Here is a 20,275-nt window from a genome sequence, read left to right as displayed (position 1 = left end):
GAGATTAAAGGAATTCATAATCTCCAAGATAGCTTCTGTATCTTTATCCTCCTCACAGTCTAAGTGGAAATTAAAGTCTCCAAGTACTGTGTTATCGTTCTTGCATGCTCCCCCCTGTACTATTGAATGAACTGATTGGAGAAACTTGTGTCTAGTACCTGGAGGGCGGTAGATAAGAAGGGCATTCAGAGAATAATTATTAGTTATGTCAATCTTAAAGGATAACAGTTCGCAGTCTGCCTGTGGTAAGGGGTCGATTTAAATTTTATACTCGTTTCCATAGATTATCCCCAAACCGCCTCCCCTATTTCCCCCCTCTGTATACTCTCATCATTGAGTATCCTTGAGGAGTAGCAATCAGTAAATCAGGACTGGAATGGTCATTAACCCAAGTTTTAGTAATAAAAAGAACATCAAGATGTTTGTTCATGATGAGCTCTGCTACTTCAAAGGCATGTGTCAGCAAAGACCGTGCATTGATTAAAGCCACTTGATATTTTCTGCTGGGAAGAGGATTCATATTTTTGCTATCAACCATTTGGCAGTTGGGGAGCGATGCAAGATTAGTAGTCTTGAAGCCACGCTTATGGCATAGTAGGCTGGGGGAATCCTGGGTCATATCCATTAAAGGGCAACCTCTATTGGATTTGTTAAAAGGTAGAAGGGACCCACCTGACCACTTTATCCTCTCTACGGTAGTCTGTCAAAATCGGGCAGCATCTCCGGTGCATGACGCGATCTTGGTGCCGACGGGCCCAGGCGGGCTTGCCTTCGACACGCCAATGGCGCGCCTGCTGCGCGCGTCCGGTCCAGCTTGAATTTTAATGGCAGGCCGACGCGGTATGTGCTACAATCCAAGCCTTTCAGGCGGTCAGGCTGGGAAAGAGGGTGTGTTCGCTTCCCTCCGCTCAATCGGCACTGCTGTGGCGGACCAGGGAAGCGAAGGTAAAGGACAACAACTAACAACACAGTAAGTAGAAAGCTCCTGTAAACAGTGGTGTAGAGGTCGTTTTAAAACAAGTAAATCAAATAAATCACGATGTGGCCAAATTTTAAAAGCAGTTTCTAAAATACCCGCATTACAATGTGCCCAAACAATTTAAAAGCAGTTCAAAAAGCCCACAAATGCACTAGCAATATGCCCACCAATGCTTGTAAAACCACCAGCAGGTTAGAGGTTCCCCTCACCTTATGACAGGCTGCGCGACCGGGCCAGCTTGAGTTTTTATGGCTGGCCGACGCGATATGTGCAAGTTCTCTCCTTGCGATAGTTCCTAGTGTACTGTTGTTGGCGCAAGTCATATAAAAGTCCCAAACTTCACACTCCAAATCTTACCAATGTAAAGAAGTAGTACCTGTACTAGGAACATGTCAGGTACCATCAAACCTTTCCAGAGTTTCATGTCCTTTTTTTGTAGTTTTATATGGCATGGACGCAACCTGAAGGTACTGAAGCGCTTTACATGAGCACCAGTTATGTTACACAAGTGCGCAGTCATTTCTTTTGGGCGCGGGGAGATTAAGCAAATCATGGGATGTTGACCCTACTCAGAGACTCGAACCCGGTTTCCTAGCTCCAAATTCAGTAGCTTTAGTCAAATGGCAAATCTATCAGATTTACCCATGTTCCTCCCAGTTCATCAAATACAAATGAAAACCACTGCCACACCCACCCATGACCACAGCCTGCCACAGAAATGGAAAATATAACAAGATGATGGATGGAGCGCTGTAACTTTGCAACTACTCACGTCCAGTCACAGATCTGGGTTTAATCCATTGTTCTTTAGCACACTTCAGCACCCCAGTTTGGACCCAGCCATATGCAAAACAGACTTGACCCTGCTCCTCGTGGGAACAGTACAGCCCGAACTGCCAGGGCAGAACCTCCCTGGACCAGAAAAAAGCAACCTTGGTCCGGTTTCCGGGTACTATCCTATATCCGCCAGGTTGGCTTGAATCCAATGGCACAGCGAGCAATTGTCCCAACTCTGGGCACACCCTTGGCCACTTAGGGCAAACATAGAAAACACAACAAGATGATGGATGGAGTGCTGAATCTATTCAACCACTTAACCTCAGTCAATGATCTGGGTTTAATCCATAATTCTTCTGCTCACAATGCCACCCAGCTTGGGCCCAGCCATATTCAAATCAGTCTTGACCCTGCTCCTCATGGGAACAGTCCAGTCCTAACTACCAGGCCAGGTACTCCCTGGACCTGAAACAAGCATCCTGGGAACTGTTTTGGGGTATTACCCCTCCTCTGTCAGGCCAGGTTGAATCTAAGGGTGGGCGGACATTTCCGTTCCGCCCACGGAATGAGCAGAAATGTGCACTTTCCGCCTTCCGCAACGAAGGCAGAAAAACGGGGCAAATTTCCGCCCATTTGTGGGTGGAACAGAAGTTGTCCGCCCGCCCTCCTCCCGCTTCCCGCCCGCATGCCTCTCGCCTCCCGCCTCCCGCCCGCCTCCCGCAATTAAATTAAAAGACAAAATATTAACTTTAAAGTAAATATACCTTATTGCGCCGCAATCTTCTCAATCGCTTCTTCATCTTTGGAAACTGCGCATGCGCCGGAGCCTGCGCATGCGCATTTCTGGCCAGGAGTTCTAACTTTACTATTACTAAATGCTTTCCCTGAATACCAAAAGTAGTAAGTTTAGGATTTTATCTCAGATTAGTTCTGTGAATTGGCCCCAGATGTTGTCTTCCGAAGGAACGTGCTTAGCTATTTTATACATGATTGATGTACGTCAACGCTCAGTTGTGGCATCAGTGTGGTATACTTGTAATCCTGAATGCCTTTAGTTGACTTTCAAAACACAAGACTAAATCACACTTTTATCACTTCAATTTAAAGACTTTATTAGAGTGCGTGAGTACAAACAAAATCAAGCGAAGCAAAGCTTTGTTTAAGCACGTTGTAAAAGTAATCCACACGCATTCCTAATTAAATGTAATGTTGCACCAGCAAATAAAAATTTAAATACCTTCAACATACTGCATTTAGATTTTATTTTGATTTGCCGGTGCAACATTACTTTTAATTCTGAGTTCATCTGATTTAATTGCAAAACATAGGCTAAACAAAGGCTTTTAATTGCATGATTTTCTTTGTAAATACATACCTAAATAAACCCTTTCCATTGCAGTGATATATGTGTGATTTAAGCGTTTGTTTTGGGTGCAATCATAAATAAAAATGTTTCACCAGCAAATCAGAGTACAAATAAATGCAATGATTTGCCAGAGCAATATTACATTTAATTCTATTTTACTTACAAAATACTTGCTTAAGAAAAGGCTTTCCATTGCTTTCATATTTCAGGTTTCAGACATGCACTCACATAAAGCCTCTATGAAATACACAGACGATCGAGTCCATATGGACATCCATCCCCCCTTGACGTATTACTTTATCATGGTTGTGTGCTTGATTTTCAGTTGTCACAGCCATCAAATTAAAGGCAGACCATTGCATGGAAACAGCAGTGAGTACATTATTACCTTTTATTAATCTCTTTCACATGATGGAACAAGAAATATATAGAGTAAACAGACATACTCTGTAACAACATATACATTGTTCCATGCATGTAGGGAGACCACAATAACAAAAAGCAAGTGCGTACATTATGCCAACTAATGTTAAAAACATTGGGGCATATTATCAAGGAAGTTTATCTCCGCTTTTTTGGCTTTAAATGCCAAGAAAGCGGAGATAAAATTATCTCCCTATTACCAAGCTGTCGCTAACACCAGTTAGTGACAGCTAATAGGAGATAGCGACCATCTTGGGCCCCGCTTTGCATGTCAGTGATATTTATCACTAATGACATGCAAAGTGGGCGTGCCAAGATGTTAGCGACTGGAAACAGTCCCTAACATCGTTATCTCCTATTACCAACTTTTGGAGATATTCGCGCTAAGCGCAAATATCTCCAAAAGCTAACACCTGCCCTGAGCAGTTCTTAGCCATGTTATCCAATGGGAGGTGGATAACATGGCTAAGAGCATTTGCTCGATAATGCATGAATATCGCTGACTTTTCAGCGATATTCATGCATTGCGGCCGTTTTTTATCGCATTTGCGATAAACCTTGCTAATAGCAAGGTTTATCTGCGATAAAAATCGCCGATGTGCGGCGATAATTTTTGTCTCTAAACAAGTTAGAGACAAAAATGATCGCTAGTTGTTGGTAATATGCCCCATTGTTATTACACGATGCCATTTGTAAGCAGAAACCTGCTGTGGAGATGTTGCTTCTCTATGTACATGCTTGTCTGCTGTGCTGCTTTCAGTTCTCGGGCCCCCGGAGAGGCAAGTGCACATTACACCCGCTACTGGTGACACTGCGGGGAGGCCAGGACCCACCTGCCATTGAGTGTGCGTGGCTGCGCTGATGTGCCACTAGCATTTCAATGCATTGACAACGCCTATATACATTAACACCTACAGCCGTCAGTTTGCCGAGACCTTTTGGCTTTGCCAATGCTTGTTTATGGTTTAAGTTCAAGCTGGCTCACCTACTAAATTTGTTCAATTTTTTTGATAAGCTGCACCAGATGGCCATCTTTTAATTAATTAAAATGTCACAGTGGATTAACCTATGTTTGAAGTACTACTTATGTTTTATCTGTCGAATCTTTAGAATTTCATTGAACTGATTTGCTGCATTCTGTCATGCCACAGAAAAGTGTTCATTACTGTGTAAGAATCCAGAATACTTACCTCTAACAAACTCCTTCACTCCTTATCTTCAGGGTTAACCAGAACACCATTCTCTTCAAGCAACACCTCACCCACATGGAAAACCTCTGGATGAGGGACCTCAGCCAGTAATCCCTTCTTGCCCTCAGTTACCCCTACTGCCTACCCTTCAGTACTCTCCCCTGTACCCACTGCCCCTCTGTGCATCACTCTGTTGCTGTGTAACTTGGTTTGCACTTTGTCAATCTCCATGCATGCATACAATATAGGGATGTTTGATGCAGGTATTTGTAGGTGTGGAGTAATCTTGGTGTAAGAACAAAGATGATGCTGCCAGCTCTGGGGTCTTGTATAAGACATGAATCCCATGGCCTTGGCAGCTCTTTTTGTGTCTGTTACATGTAGAGTTTTTTTTTGTTTTTGGAGCAAGATAGGAAAGGAGGAAGGAACAATCAGGACAGGAAGGTACCAAGAGTTGCATACTTCTCAGTCCATCAAAGCTGCTCTTTGCTGAGAACCACCTCCTTACCTGATCATCTTCTGCTTGTTGGGGTCGTAGAGGGCCATCAAGAGCTCCGCCTCCTCGCCGATTTTGCACACAAAGTTTCTGACGCATAGGTAAATGCTGTGTGAAGGGGACATTGCGAAGCGATTCATCTGGTAGAATTCACTCTGCTTGTTACACTAAGTACAGGAGAGAAAAAGACAGAAAAAAATTGGAGATTTTATCTCTGAGATTGCATGTTTCGCTCTGCGACGAAGGTGCTCGTTATCGGCTCTTATCGCCACGAAGCGCCTCACCGACACATATCACAAAGACATATGCGAGTTGTTACAGTCTTAATATGCACCTTCTCTGCACTTATCACAAAATAGATCCAATCTGTCTCATTCTTAAGATCTCCTCTGGATACGCCCAACGGCTGTCCAAGGTTGCCTACGCGGATAGCTCATACAAGATACAGCAGGATATGTAAGTGCACTGCAGTATACCATGCACTCCATATGAGGACATGTGTCACATGCTTTGTCTTAGGGAAAACAATAGCCATATGTATCCACCTATTCACCAGGGATAAAAATGTGTTTTCTGGGTTCCAGTAATGAAGGGTGGAGAAGCGTGGCTCAATGGTTAGAGCGACAGACCCTGATGCAGAGGTCTGGCCCGGGACCAGGGTTCAATTCCCGCCTCAGCAGCTCTTGGACTCAATCTCCCTGGACCTGATAATTCTCGCCTCGGTGCCTAGTCTAATCATGGGTCCCACTCTGTGCCTCTGGGCAATAGCGCTTGGATGCCTGGCTTCACCTTGGGAGTGCCAAAGAGTGGACATCTCACAGGAAAGCCAGGCAGGGTTCCACAGTGGTATGAATACAGCGCTATGAGACCTCTGGGTAGAAGGCGCTATACAAAACACACTCACATTCAAGGGTGCATGTGCATAACAGGGTCCAGTAATGAAGGGTGCACACCAAGATTTGCAGATGGCTAATTTGCATCTCCAAGCCTAACTGTGGAAGTGCACAAAAAATATAAATTTACCAAATACCTTTTGTTAAGTGACTTTGTGGTTTTTCTTGGGTGTGAAGTGAAACACTTATATTTCAAATATTCAATACAATGGGATGGGTGATAGGGCACGGTCTACCTCAATCGTCGATTCATAAAGGGAAGTAACACCAAGACTCAGTAGCTCATTACTGTGTCCCCACAACTGAGGTTAGTGTTTGTGAATCCACATGGATTACAAGAATCAGTTCTGACACCTGTATGACCACAAGGATGCTGATCTCTAAGAGACCTCTAGCTGAGGTCTTTGGGCCCGATTCACAGAACTAACTTAAGACAAAATCCTAAACTTACTACTTTTGGTATTCACAGAAGGAATTTAGTAGTAATAAAGTTAGGATTTTGTCTTAAGTTTGACTTAAGACAAACTTAAGACAAACTTAAGACAGACTTAAGACAGACTTAAGACAAAGTTAAGACAGACTTAAGTTAGGATTTTGTCTTAAGTTTGTCTTAAGTCTGTTCTAAGTCTGTCTTAAGTCTGTCTTAAGTCTGTCTTACGTTTGTCTTAAGTCTGTCTTAAGTCTGTCTTAAGTTTGTCTTAAGTCTGTCTTAAGTCTGTCTTAAGTTTGTCATAAGTCTGTCTTAAGTCTGTCTTAAGTTTGTCTTAAGTTTGTCTTAAGTCTGTCTTAAGTCTGTCTTAAGTCTGTCCTAAGTCTTTCTTAAGTTTGTCTTAAGTCTGTCTTAAGTCTGTCTTAAGTCAAACTTAAGACAAAATCCTAACTTTACTACTACTAAATGCCTTCTGTGAATACCAAAAGTAGTAAGTTTAGGATTTTGTCTTAAGTTAGTTCTGTGAATCGGCCCCTTTGTTTGTGCCACACAACCTCTATATTCATTCATTCATTAATTTATTCATTCATTCATTCATTCATTCATTCATTCATTCATTCATTCATCCATTCATCCATTCATTCATGGTGCAAGAATGGTCAACCCATCACTCTCACAGTTAATGAACAAAAATTAGACATCTTAATTTAACACTTCATACATATACCCTTTGTGAATCAAAAGAGAACAAAGAGAAGACATACTAGACTCGGGTCAGGGTGCGCGTGGGTACACTCTGGATAGGTCATGCTACACTTACCGTTACAAGTGCTAGAAGTACTAGTACAAACAGAGGTGGAGCGAGCAGTAGTGCTTAGTGCAGATGGTCATTCTAATACTAAAGAAAGCAGAACTAGGTTCTAAGCTATTAGCACTACTAGTAGATTCGTTTGAACACTTCTTCTAACCGAAGAAGGAGTCGTAGAAGTAGTTGTCATAGAGGTTTGATGCCTAATGTTTGTTGTAGTCGTAATACCAGTGGAAGTAGTCATAGTTATATTTTGAATAGTATTCCTCGTAGTACCAGCGGTACTACTGCTAGTAGTAGTACCTGGGCTGTAGAAGCACTATATTGGTATAATTAGTACTATTGGAGAGGATAGCAAAAGAAGCAGCCCTAGAAGCATTAGGCGCAGTAGTAGTGAATCAAGTAAAGGTTCTTTGGGATGCAGTAGGGATAGTAGTTGAATAAGAATACATTATGATAAGAAACTATTGCCTATTATTATTTGTACTATGAGAAATGTTGTGTATCTTATTTTTTTTCAAAGTGTAGAGGAGTTGTAACTCTCTGGAGATGACTCGATGCAGTGGGGCTCTCAATGGTGATGCACTTTTGCACTTTTTAAATAAAGCTCACTCAATGATCTGGTAGTGTATGAATTAAGACTCTATGGAAATGGCTCAATGTAGTGGAGCTCTCGATGGTAATTTACTTTTTTATGAAGCTGACTCACTGATGTGGTAGTGGATGAATTAGGACTCTTTGGAGATGACTCAATGTAATGGGGCTCTAAATGATGGTAATGGACTTTGTAGGTGAAGCCGACTCAATGTGTTTGGTCTTCGACGCATGTGGACTCTATGGAGTTGACTCGATGTAGTGGGGCTCTCAATGCTCATAGACTTTTTAAATGAAGACGACTCGATGTGTTTGGTCTTCGACGCATATGGACTCTATGGAGTTGACTCAATGTAGTGGGGCTCTCAATGCTCATAGACTTTTTAAATAAAGCCAACTCGATGTGGCTGGTCTTCGACGCATATGGACTTTATGGAGTTGACTCAATGTAGTGCGGCTCTCAATGCTCATAGACTTTTTAAATGAAGCTGACTCAATGTGTTTGGTCTTCGACGCATATGGACTCTATGGAGTTGAGTCAATGTAGTGAGGCTCTCAATGCTCATAGACTTTTTAAATGAAGTTGACTCAATGTGTTTGGTCTTCGACGCATATGGACTAAATGGAGTTGAGTCGATGTAGTGGGGCTCTCAATGCTCATGGACTTTTTAAATGAAGCCGACTCAATGTGTTTGGTCTTCGACGCATATGGACTCTATGGAGTTGACTCAATGTAGTGGGGCTCTCAACGCTCATAGAGTTTTTAAATTAATCCGACTCGATGATTTGGCAGTACATGAATTGGGACTCCGTATAGATGGGTCCATGCAGTGTGGCTGTCAATGCTAATGGGCTTTTTCGATGATACCGACTAAATGTGTTTGGTAGTTGAAGAATTGGGACTCTATGAAAGAGTATTGATCCGATGCAACACCACAGCCATTTATTTTACTGGTGCACCCTTGTACATAGATGAAGGCACTATCACTGCTGCACAAGGTGTAATAATGATGATTCATGCAAAAACACACCTACAGTAGAAACGCAGATGTGTAAAGATATGCAGTGCATGGTAGTAGCTCTAACCCTAGGAAAAGTCTCTATATTGAAAACATTACCTTCTCCACCCAATGAGATTCACACAACCTGCTTCTAGCACACAATTCTTCATTCTCCGACTGGTCTATATTGCTGTCGAACTGCACCATTTCTGACCTCCTGCCAAGTAAACCTATGGACATCTCCATGAACAGAGATACATCCACAAGGGATCAGGCTTTCTAAAGAGGTCATCAGTTGGTGCAAGACTGTGAACCAAGATACATAATTCCGGTACTTACGGACTCCTCACGGATGCGCTCAGTAATCAGCTGCGTGGCCTTCTTGTGTGCCTGGAACAGGTGGATGACGCTGGTTCTGTCTGGGTCTAGGATGTTACCGTTCTCATCTCGAACCACCAGATCGAGTTCCAGGATCCTGTGGAAAGAGCAGATCGCGCTAGAGTCAGACTGTTTCTCAATCAGATGGGCACTAGCAGGCAGGTGAGAAGAAGAAGCTCCTGGATGTGCCTCCTAGCTGATGAGGGGCATAGACCACCAGGTGCATCAGTATTTTATCACCAGGACTCACACACCCAGGCTCACTCCTAGGAAAAGGACACTGCAATGATCATCTCAGGATAGTTGTTTTACCGAGCAGAGTCCACCAGACAGACAGCTCTACCAGATAGACCCTTCAAAAACATAGTTCTTCTAACTTGTATCTAGACAAGAACTAACCCTAAAAAATGTCTGTGCCAACCATGGACTAACCACACCAGACTGTCACCACCATACACCTTATCCAAGCACGTCTGTAATTGGTGCAATCTAGGGCACGTGCAACCTGCTTTACATTTTGCAAGTTTTTTAAAATTGTGTAACGTATCTGCTTTATCATCTCAAAAAGTGAATCCCAAGTCACTATGATGTGTGAGTATGTATGTATGTAAGAGTAAATGTATGTGTATGTAGATTCATGAATGGGTCGTAGTGGGACTTTTCTGGGAGGTTCAACATCTGGGTACTTACCCTGTAACAAGCTGTCACTCTAACTCAGCCACCTGGCTAGAAAGCATTGGCTGCAAACAGTTGTTTTAATGGATACAGGGCATGGCCACTGCCAGGAAGAAGGTGATCCGGGGCTGGTACAGATGAGAAATGATCTAGAGAAGGCAGTAGGCATGATCTAAAACCTTGTAGTGATGGGATGGGTTGAGCTTCAAAGGGTGAGTTTGTGTGAGATGGAGTTCTTGTGTTGGCAGAGCTTGGTGTTGGATTACAGACAGTGTCCCATGGCTTAGGGCCAATCAGACTTTAAGTAAATAGGCTCTTGAGACCCAGGTGTGTCGCTACTACTCAACATGTGAGTGGGGGTTTATTTTCCTTTGTTCTATGCTATATCTGGTTCATAGCAGTAGGGTTATCTGACGTTTTGGGGCAATCGCTGTCCGTCCACCTCTGAATCTCTATTCGGCCTTTCACTGCTAGCACAGAGTTTGCATCTGCCTACACTGTGAGGTTCAGCTGAGTTTTAATTTATTTATTTATTTTATTTTATTTTAAAGGTTTGATATAGCGCTGGCTAGACCCGGAGGTATCAGAGAGCTTTACATGAGTATCAGATCATAGTTACAGGTGACATCATTACAAGGTTACACAGTTATTAGAGCATGGCAACATAGTTACGTGTAAGGTCGAGATAAACAATAAGCACAAATACGTAAGGGGAAAAGGAGGCAAGGGGAGATTCAGGGGAGGGGGGAAGGAGCTGGGGAAGTAGACAGGTAATGAAGGCGGGAAAGAGGAGGGGAGGGTGAGAGACACAGCATGGAAAGAGGAGGGGGAGGGCGACGGAGACACAAACCAGTAGACGAGTCAAAGCAACGTCCAAAGTCCAGTAAGCTGTGATCCCAGGGGAAGTGGTATCAACAGTTTTATTTAGATGTGTGTTGTAACCAAGGCTGCACCTGTCAGGGTCATAGGAAAAAAGTTCCAGGGTCAGGCTGAAGAGGATCTTCCATTGGAATGGTGCTTATGGAACGCTGCAGGTGGTGCGATGGCAAAGAGGAGGGAGATGTGTTTGCTCGCTGGATCCCATTTGCCCTGAAGACTGGAGACCATTGAAATGGTTCAACGCTTTAGCAAGTCAATGGGGGATTTATTTGTGCCTTCCGCCTTAATGGCCCATACAGGTTTAGAAGGTAGGATAAGTAGAGCTAGGACCACTTAATTCTTTTTAAGTTGTTGAAGTAACTGAGATCATTAGGTCATGACCTGGGATATCAGCTAAAAATTTATATTTTATTTTTTCTGTCCTCTTTTTTTCTGATGAACAGATCATTCCAGCTTGGGCATGGCGGGGTCAGGCAGAGTCAGGCGGAGTCAGGCGGAGTCAGGCGAGAAGCATGTTGAGTGCAGCATTGTAGAATGTTTGCTCCTGTTTAGGTTCAGAAGAACCATAAACCCTATCTGAAGATATTCAGTTCCTCCCTAATCTTGTTCCCATGCAAGAAATAAAACCAGAGAGAGAATTACTAAAAAAGTCAAGTTGTTCAGAGAAGGTTTTACAGCTGTCAAGAACCTTTACTGCGATTTTCGCATAATTATAGTTTGCCACATTTGCCACATAATCCACCATCTGCTGCAGAATCTGCAGATTTTAACAAAAAAATAGTTTCTATCTCAAATGTTTCAAAATTTACTAAAACCACAGCAGCGTGTGTTGCCGCACAGTGGAAAGTCTTCGGCAAAGGTGGACTGAACACTTTTTGGTTGCTTATGGCTATATTTTGGTATTAAACTGGTACTAAGTAAGGGCACCCAATACCCAGACAGTGTTAACTAGAGCAAAACGTACAAATGAATGAAGGAATATTATTAAAAATTGAGCCGCATCATGCTGCGTAATTTGCTTTTTCTTGCCGCATAATTTACTCAACACTGCCGCATAATTTGGCCCTCTCCTGCATAATTCCAGCGGCCCTGCTGATAGAACTATTCTGGAACTGACTGCTCCCCCTTCTGCTGGTGCCAAGCCGGAAGCGTTGTGTCTGAAACGATGAGCTGCCAACCTGATGAACAGGGTTCAGCTCCTTTTTTATTGTGCAAAACAATTATACGCAATAAAGTACTCACAAATGTACGCTCAATGGACTCGCACACATCTTACGAAATTCCACAGTGCATTCAGGAAGGTGCACATGCCTGGGACTACACTCAGTCAAGTTGCACACATCGGACCCCTTAGTCTCATGGCATAAAGTGCATGCATGTGCCCAACAATGAAAAGAGCACACAGCCTGATGGCTGCCTGGAATCACTGGGCCATTATCTAGAGACATTGTTACTTTCTTTCGACCCACACTCCTCGTCCGTCTGCACCACGCACCATAATTCCTAACTTGTAAAATACCCCATTACTTTGTTGGCAGGTTTGTGCCATATAACACACACATACACCAAGGCTTTAAGTGGGCCGGGTCTCACCGGGTCCGAGCCCCGGCAGGTTTTTTAAAGAGGCCTCAAAACTGGTCTCTATCGGGCTCGGGTTTGTGCCCTGTGTTCTTCCGGACTGCAATCACAGCAGGCATATCGATGCGCTGCTCACACTGCTGACTTCTCACTAGTGGAGAAGTGACGGCATGACCTCATGCCAGGTGAGCGCTTAAAGAGAGTCATTTTCTCTCTGGATTTCCCTTCTCGATTCGAAACGCAGGAGCTGCTACATTGTTGTGGTGTCACCAGGGCTTTAAGTGGAAGCTTTTTCAATATTATATACAAGCCATAGTTGCTGCTTATTTATCTTATGCAACTAACAACAATTGACAGAGACAATAGTCCTGACTTGTTGTCGGTATGATGTGACTTGTTGTGTCATATATCCAGGGCTTTAAGTGGGATGAAAAAACTGGGGGGGTCTCTCAAAGGGCCGTGGTCAGTGTAATTAGGGGCGTGGCTTTAAATCACTTACGCAAAAAATCTGTGCTTAGCATAGTGTGCTGCCCGACTGGTATTTTGCTGTTTCTATCATTGCATCCAGATATTTGATATAAGTAACATCATACCTACATTAAGTAAGGGATATTGGCTTTGTCAATGGTTATTACTTGCAGAAGATAAATAAGCTGCAACTATGACTTGTATATAATATTGACAAAGCTTCCAAATAAATCCATGGTGACCCCACCACAATGTTACTGTTCCTGAGTTTCAGAAAGAGAAGGGAAATCCAGAAAGAAAATGACTCTTAAAGGATTTCCCTTCCCCCACAACGCTCTCCCGGCATGACGTAATACTGTAACTTCTCTACTACTGAGAAGTGAGCAGTGTGAGCAGAGCACATCCATGTGCCTGCTGTCTCGAAACGGGTCTCTATCAGGCTTTGTTTTGCGCCCAGGCACTTTTTTCTAGACTGCAGTGACAGCAAACAGCTGTCACTGCAGTCTGGGGAAAAAACGGACTGCCTGTGTCAGGGCTCAAAACAGAGCCCGATAGAGACCCGTTTCGAGGCCCCCTGGAAAAAACTGCCGGTGCTCAGACCCCTTGAGACCCGGCCCACTTAAAGCCCTGCATATATCTGGATGCAATGACAGAAACTTCAAAATACAAGTCGGGCGGCACACTATGCTAAGCACAGATTTTTAACTTATGTGTTTTAAGCCACGCCCTTAATTACATTGGCCACACCCCTTTGAGAACCCCCCCAGTTTTTTAATTCCACTTAAACCCCTGCATACACGTGCTTTCATTCATACATTCATCTATCCCTCAGTGTCTCATCACAAATTAACTCATCCGCTCCTGCTGTTGTCTCCTTGCTTTTCCCATTGTTTTCTCCTTGCTTCTTCACCTGTTTTTTGAGTGCATTCTCCTTTTATTCTCCTCGTTTCCATTACTTTTTCCTTGTTTTTCACCTCATTTTGCTTTCCCTTTGTTTTCATTGTTTTCTCCTTATTTCCCCCCCCCCGATTTTTGAGTGCTTTCTTTTTGCCTTCCCCTCATTTTCATTTAAAAAAAAGCGGTTAGCCACTCCAGCGCCTTGAGACCCTCAGGGGTGATTTGCTGCGCTTTATAAATCTTTGATTGATTGATACTGAGACACGCACGGGTAGACCCCACCCTCATTCATGTTACAACGCTTCTGTGCGCATCTATTCACTCCATCATAAATACATTATAGGCGCCACTGTCTTCTTCCCAATGCCTGTTCCCTTCAGACCCTCTTTCTTCTTTTCCTCCTGAGTTCACTGTCCTCACATGACCATTCTTCTGTGTGTTTAGTCAGTTCTCATCTGTTTACGCAGACTCTCCCCCTTCAAGCGCACGTGCTTCCTTTTTCTAGCACACTCTGCGTCGCTCCCTCTGAAGCCGGGGCCCTCAGGCCTCAGACAGCCCTGGTGGGTTCTCAGCCTCTGAGTGAACACAGTGCCTTGACTAAAGGGCTTTGGGAGATATGGAGCTATCTGAGCCTCCCTCGGCCTCCTCCAGCCCAGGATCAGTCGCTGCTGTGAAATGCTGGTAATGCCGTCTCCAAAGCGGCTAAACTCTTTCGGCAAATCCCATGGTGTGATACAGAAGTTGTCTTCATCCCCCCCTTTCATTCAGAGCCTTGAAGCCCTGTCAGAGTCGCGCTGCTCTCCTCCTAATGTACTATGGGGTGTATTTATGAGCCCCTTGCGCCGCCTGAGCGCAATTTTTTGTGATCCTTCGGCGGCGCAAACCTCTCAAACACATCTATGAGGCCACGCACAGCCACTTTGCATGGCTTTGCATGACTTTGCATGGCTTTGCATGGCTTTGCATGGCTTTGCATGACTTTGCATGGCTTTGCATGACTTTGCATGGCTTTGCATGGCTTCATAGATATGGAGTGAGGCAAAGCAGCGTTGCCTCACTCTGCAGCCAGGAGGCGTTCCATTCGCGTTGCAGCGGCTGTTCCCAAGCAACACCCTTGGATTTTGAACCTGCACGAGATTTACAAAATCACCTAAACATGGGTCAGCGCCAAAACCGTCAGCTACGCACATTTCCCATAAATGAGGGTCACTGTGTGGCTGAAGGTGGTGTTCCAGTCAGTGCTGGCCAACTCTGGGTGCCCTGATACCTGCATTAGAGGCTGCCCGGAGGCCAGCGCTGGCGTGAGTGGGCCTCATTTATGGATACTTGGCATAGGTCAAGTCTTCTTGCCATGCTGCCCTACGCCAAAGTGCAAAAGCAAGAATCACTTTATTTATGAAATACGGTGCATTCCTGAGCTTTCCTCTGTGCTGGCGCACAACTCGCTGCCTTGCTCCAGGTCAGGCACCCTTGCACCATGGTGCACGGGTGCCTGTGTTGCAGGCAGGATTGTTTTGTGCAGGAAGGGGCACCTTCCTGCACAAAAACAATCCTGAGAGGCATTTTTCCTTTTTCTTTGTGCGCTGCTGAACCAGCACACATGGAAAGAGGAAACAATGAGGAGAAATACAAATATTTCTCCTCATTATGCCTGCTCTGGGGAGGCGTGAGGTTTTATTGCTGCCGCAGGTTTAAGTGATTAAGTAAATATGGGGCAGCGTCAAAATCTACTGGTGTTGCGTGGGAAAACCCACCGCAACGCCCATGGAACGCCTCCAGAGCGCAGCGACTTGCGCTGCTTTGTCTTACTATATATCTACGGGGCCATTCAAAGCCGCGCGGGGTGACTTTGCTTCGCCTCATAGATATGACTGAGAGGCCGCGCTGCCGGAGCATCAACAACAAGTGATGCTCCCACGAATCCAGGGGATGTCCCATTAAATGGACACATATTTGGGGAAAATGGAATGAATATAGGGGAGGAATTTGTGATCCCCCGCAACCTAGATGGAGTAGTGAACCTGTGTAGACCTGCCATAATTGAATCCAATGTAAACTGTGTGTAATAGGCTAAGCACAGATTTTTAACTTATGTGTTTTAAGCCACGCCCTTTATTACATTGGCCACACCCATTTCAAAACCCCCCCAGTTTTTTTCATTCCACTTAAAGTCCTGTAGTTAACGGAGTGCTAGCACAGCACCTTAGGACATATATATCTGTACGATGTCTATTTTGTATAACTTTGTCCTTAATAAAAAAATTATAAAAACAAACAAAAAAGTGACGCTCCGGCAGCGCAGGACTCTTGTAAATAAGCTGCTCTGTTTCCTGGATGACCGGTGATTTCCAAATCCAAAGGCCTCAGACGGCCACTGAAGGCACCAGTAGATACTTTGTTAGTTGTGGTGCTGTGAGAGTGCTTTCGTTGTCAGTGGGCCACGTTGCCAAGTTATTCTCTGCATGGGCGTGGCCTTGGCACCTCAAGGGAAGGGACATTGCATAGATAACCCAAGGGAGGGGCTTCAACTGAAGGTTAGAGGGCGCTTCTCCCCTGCTTCATGCAACTTTAGTGTACAATAAAAATAAAATATAACACAACATTCTTTTGTTTCAGCAGTGTTTTCAACAGAACTAACTGGCACCAATGGATAATGTTGTATCATATGCTACTTTTTGATACACATATATAATTGTTGCATTACTTTTGATCCCTTCCGGATAGACTATGTTAACTTGTAATCTTTCTACCAAAGCTATGGTTTTTATGTCTTGTACATGTATCTGTTTCACATGTCTTGTAAAGCACTCTGATACCCTTGGGTGTAGCCAGCGCTATATCAAACTCTCCAAAAAAATAAAATAAAAATAAAGTTAACGCTTCTGTATGTTGAAACAGGACCACTAGGGACTGAAACAATTCTCCTATTGTAGTCCTTTTCAGTGCGCTTGGAGCCACGGATATGCATTTTGTGGCAGCCTACTTACTTAGTAGGTCTTGACTACAGACACCTTCAGTTTATTGTGTATGATCTTTTAACAATCATTTAGACTGCGCTTTGGGTGAGCCTGCTTCCAAACATGGGCTTTTTCCTTCTCTTCCAGGCACTGGCCTGAGACATTGTCAAACCTGCCGTGCATCAGCTCACAGGGGATTGGTCCTCTTGTCTCGTTGTAGCAGCTTTTTCTGTGTCCTTCCATCTGCTGGAGAGCGCTAGCATTCTCATGCAAAGGGACTTCTTTTTCTCCTGCCTCCCTCTCTGCATACCGCTGCTTTCCTTTCTGTCTCTCGCTCTCTCCTCATCCACTTACTTGTTCAGAGCCCTCCTTAAAACAAGTGTTTCACAGGCTCACTAGCTGCACACTGCTATGTGGATGCTTGCTAGTACTTATGTGTGGGGCATCCTGTGCATACTTTATTATTAATGTGCATTTGGAAAATAGTTGTTTGCCATCTTGGAAAAGTACATCAATAATAAAGTATAGCAAAAAGCAGATGGCGGCCAATTCATGCATGTGCTTGAACAGTAGACCCCCTGGGAGTGGGTTTCGTGATAGAGCATAACAATCAACCAATGAAAGATGGCCGCCATGCATAGACATGCCTGCATCCATACGCATGGCGGCCATCTTTCAACTGTTTTTGCCATAAACAATGTCAAAGCCAAGCATTGACAACACCAGCAGCTGTGCACTCAGGTGTCACCAGCGATGTATATTGCCTTTTCAATGCTTGTTGACGGTGATGTCAGCTTTCCTAGTTACTATCTGCAAATGCAGACCATGCTGCCAGCCTGGCTGTGGCCGCCACTCCTGCAATACAAATCTACCCCTTTTGTTTGGATTTTCACATATCTGAAGTTCATTGTACACATCTGGAACTAGTGCCAAGAATGAAACAATGAAACATCCCAGGGTTCTTGTTAATTATCTCTAAAGAGGGCCCAGGCAGGCGACCCTCATTCAGAAAACAACTGCGGGGACTTGGCCAAGCGCTCCAGGAGGCCTTTGTGCTTTTCTAACAGAAAGAGTATGAAGAACAGGAACTGAAATTATCTTGTCTTTGTTTCCTTGGAAATATCACCACAAGCACAGTGGAGATAAACACAAGTTCGAAATATCCTTGTTTATGCTGGTTTGGATTCACCTGCCAGATAATTAAAGCGATAAAAAGATAAAGGCGCTTGCAGCACAAAGATGAGAACAAATAAAATAATGTTCAAAAGATACAGTGATCTGACACAATCTAAATACACCCGTTAGCGGGAGCTTAGTGTACGCCATAGCATAAATGTATTGTCAGTGAGTGACACAGGCTCATTGACTCAAAATTAAAGTTTAAGGTTGGGTCATGTGCATGATTTTTTTATTCCTGTGTCGTGGTTGCATCGCAAAGCGTCAGTTTCCGAGGATCTGTGGGCTACGATGAGCGGTCCAGCGGAAAGGATGCATTGTGCAGTGGCGGTTCCAAGGCGGCTGCGAGGAGATGGCAGTGGTTCTACCCAAGAGACCACATCTGGGCTGGCAGAGCACTTCCAGGCCCACTTCCAAGGGTCCAGGACTGGGTGGCACCACTTTGGGAGCAAGACTCACAGCAAACAGAGTCTTGGTGCTAGGTTCAAGGAGGTTGGAGCATTCTTTGTTCCTGAGGCTTTTATCAGGAGGGCAGTAAGCTAGCCCTTGGAGTCACTCTAGTGGTCCTTGGTTCAAGATGCAGGCCCAGTCCTTCTCACTCAGGTAGCAGGGAAGCCAAGTAGCGGTCCTTCTTGCAGAGTAGAGTAGCAGACCAGTCTTTCGGAGTCTGCCACAGATCCAGGGCTGTACTGAATAGTTAGATCTGAGGGTTCAATATTTATACTTGGTAACAGCTTTAAAGTGAGAGAAGATTTTGGAGTTTCCACCCCCAGAAGTGTTTGGAATTTCCTGCCTCACTGTCCTTTTCTTGTCTGGCAGCACAAAATATTAGTGTCAAACCCTTTGTCAGTGTGCTCAGACAGAGGCTGTTCGATGAGTGAGTCTGGGAAGTAACAATTTCTCCCCCCATCAAGTCAGAGATGGCCCATCCTGCCAACGCGTATTCCCTCTTTATCTCACTTTATGGGAGCAATACACAAAGACTGACTGCCAACTACACCTAGACAAGAAAACACCAATTTTCCATAAGTAAGATTTTCAGAATTGTGATTTAAAATCCTATGTTATCATTTAAGAGGGTTTTAAATTACAAATCTTTAGAGAATCAAACTCAATAATCCTACCTGCTCCCAATTGAAAGTTAGCACGTATTAAGTTCGATAAGGTAACCCAGTGTTATCCTATGGGAGAAGCAGGGCATGCAGTAGTTAAAAATTAATTTAAGAGTTTTTCACAACTAGGACATTTCAAAGTTAATAGCACATATCTAACTTTTTAAATACCCTGCACCCTGCCCTATGAGCTGTGCAGGGCCTACCCATGGGGTGACTTATATGTATTAAAAAAATAAGTTTGAATCCTGGGAAAAGATTTATTTTGCCAGATGGAAATGTGAAAACTGCACAAACAGGCTGCAGTGGCAGGCCTGAGACATGTTTGAAAGGCTACTTGAGTGGGTGGCACAATGGGTGCTGCAGGCCCACTGGAAGCATTTAATTTACAGGCCCTGGGTACATTTAGTACCACTGTACTAGAGACTTACAAGGAAGCTAAAGGAGCCAATGCTCCCATGTTTTAGGGAGTGAGCACTTATACTTTAAAACTTATTAGCAGTGGTAAAGTGCACAGAGTCCTAGGGCCAAAAAAACAAAATGGAGGAGTGAGGCAAACCAGTTTTGGGGGAAGACCACCCTAAGGCTGACAGATCTTAACATGTTAAGCCTCCTAGCACAGTTTTTTAACTATTGAAAGACCCCACATCTGATTAAACAATCAGTCTCGGAATCTCATTCTAACAAGAGGTCGAGGCCAGCCCATCACAGACACAAGGTATTATCTCTGGTGAGGAAAAGCCAGCGATGAAGCACGCCACCTTGTGTGGGTAAGGGCTAGCATCTTTTTTTGAGTAAATTCTCTTCCACACCATTTCAGTTGTGACCAGAGAAAAGAGCACACTTTTTGTCCTTATAATTTATAAGATGTAGTCATTCTTTGAGACAGTAACAAGTCTTGGGAGGTCTTAGTACCAGCTTACAAAGCGAGTTCTCGCTCATTCTTTCCTTTTTAGGTCTGACCAAAAACTCTGGACAAGACCTTTTAATTTACTGAAATATGTGTAATATATTTACACATGGGTGTTGTCAGCCATCTCTTTCCATCCATTGGCCTTTTGTGTGTCATTCACATTTTGCCTCCGCCCGCTACATCATATTGCATGGGGCCGGCCGTAGGGCCATAGCGCATGTCCGCCTACTTCAGCTAGTGGTTTACTGCACCTTGAGTGACTGATTTTTTCTCTCTCCCAAGTAG

At 44.0% G+C, this 20,275-nt stretch overlaps 1 protein-coding gene across 1 annotated transcript in view; it reads right to left on the bottom strand.

The window, feature by feature from the left end:
* Positions 1-20,275, bottom strand: part of LOC147725648 (dedicator of cytokinesis protein 2-like) — a 1,712,066-nt gene that overhangs the window by 1,379,232 nt on the left and 312,559 nt on the right. Inside the window, exons 7-8 of the mRNA XM_086964476.1 lie at positions 9,297-9,432; positions 5,244-5,398 (exon numbers count right to left, since the gene is read on the bottom strand). Coding sequence (XP_086820602.1) covers positions 5,244-5,398; positions 9,297-9,432 — 291 coding nt within the window. The remainder of the gene's footprint in view (positions 1-5,243; positions 5,399-9,296; positions 9,433-20,275) is intronic.

The sequence above is a fragment of the Lissotriton vulgaris genome, chromosome 3_2 (assembly GCF_964263255.1).
Source record: "Lissotriton vulgaris chromosome 3_2, aLisVul1.2, whole genome shotgun sequence".
NCBI lineage: Eukaryota > Metazoa > Chordata > Amphibia > Caudata > Salamandridae > Lissotriton > Lissotriton vulgaris.
The sequence above is the reverse complement of the archived record's forward strand: the minus strand, read 5'-3'. Positions and strand labels throughout refer to the sequence as shown.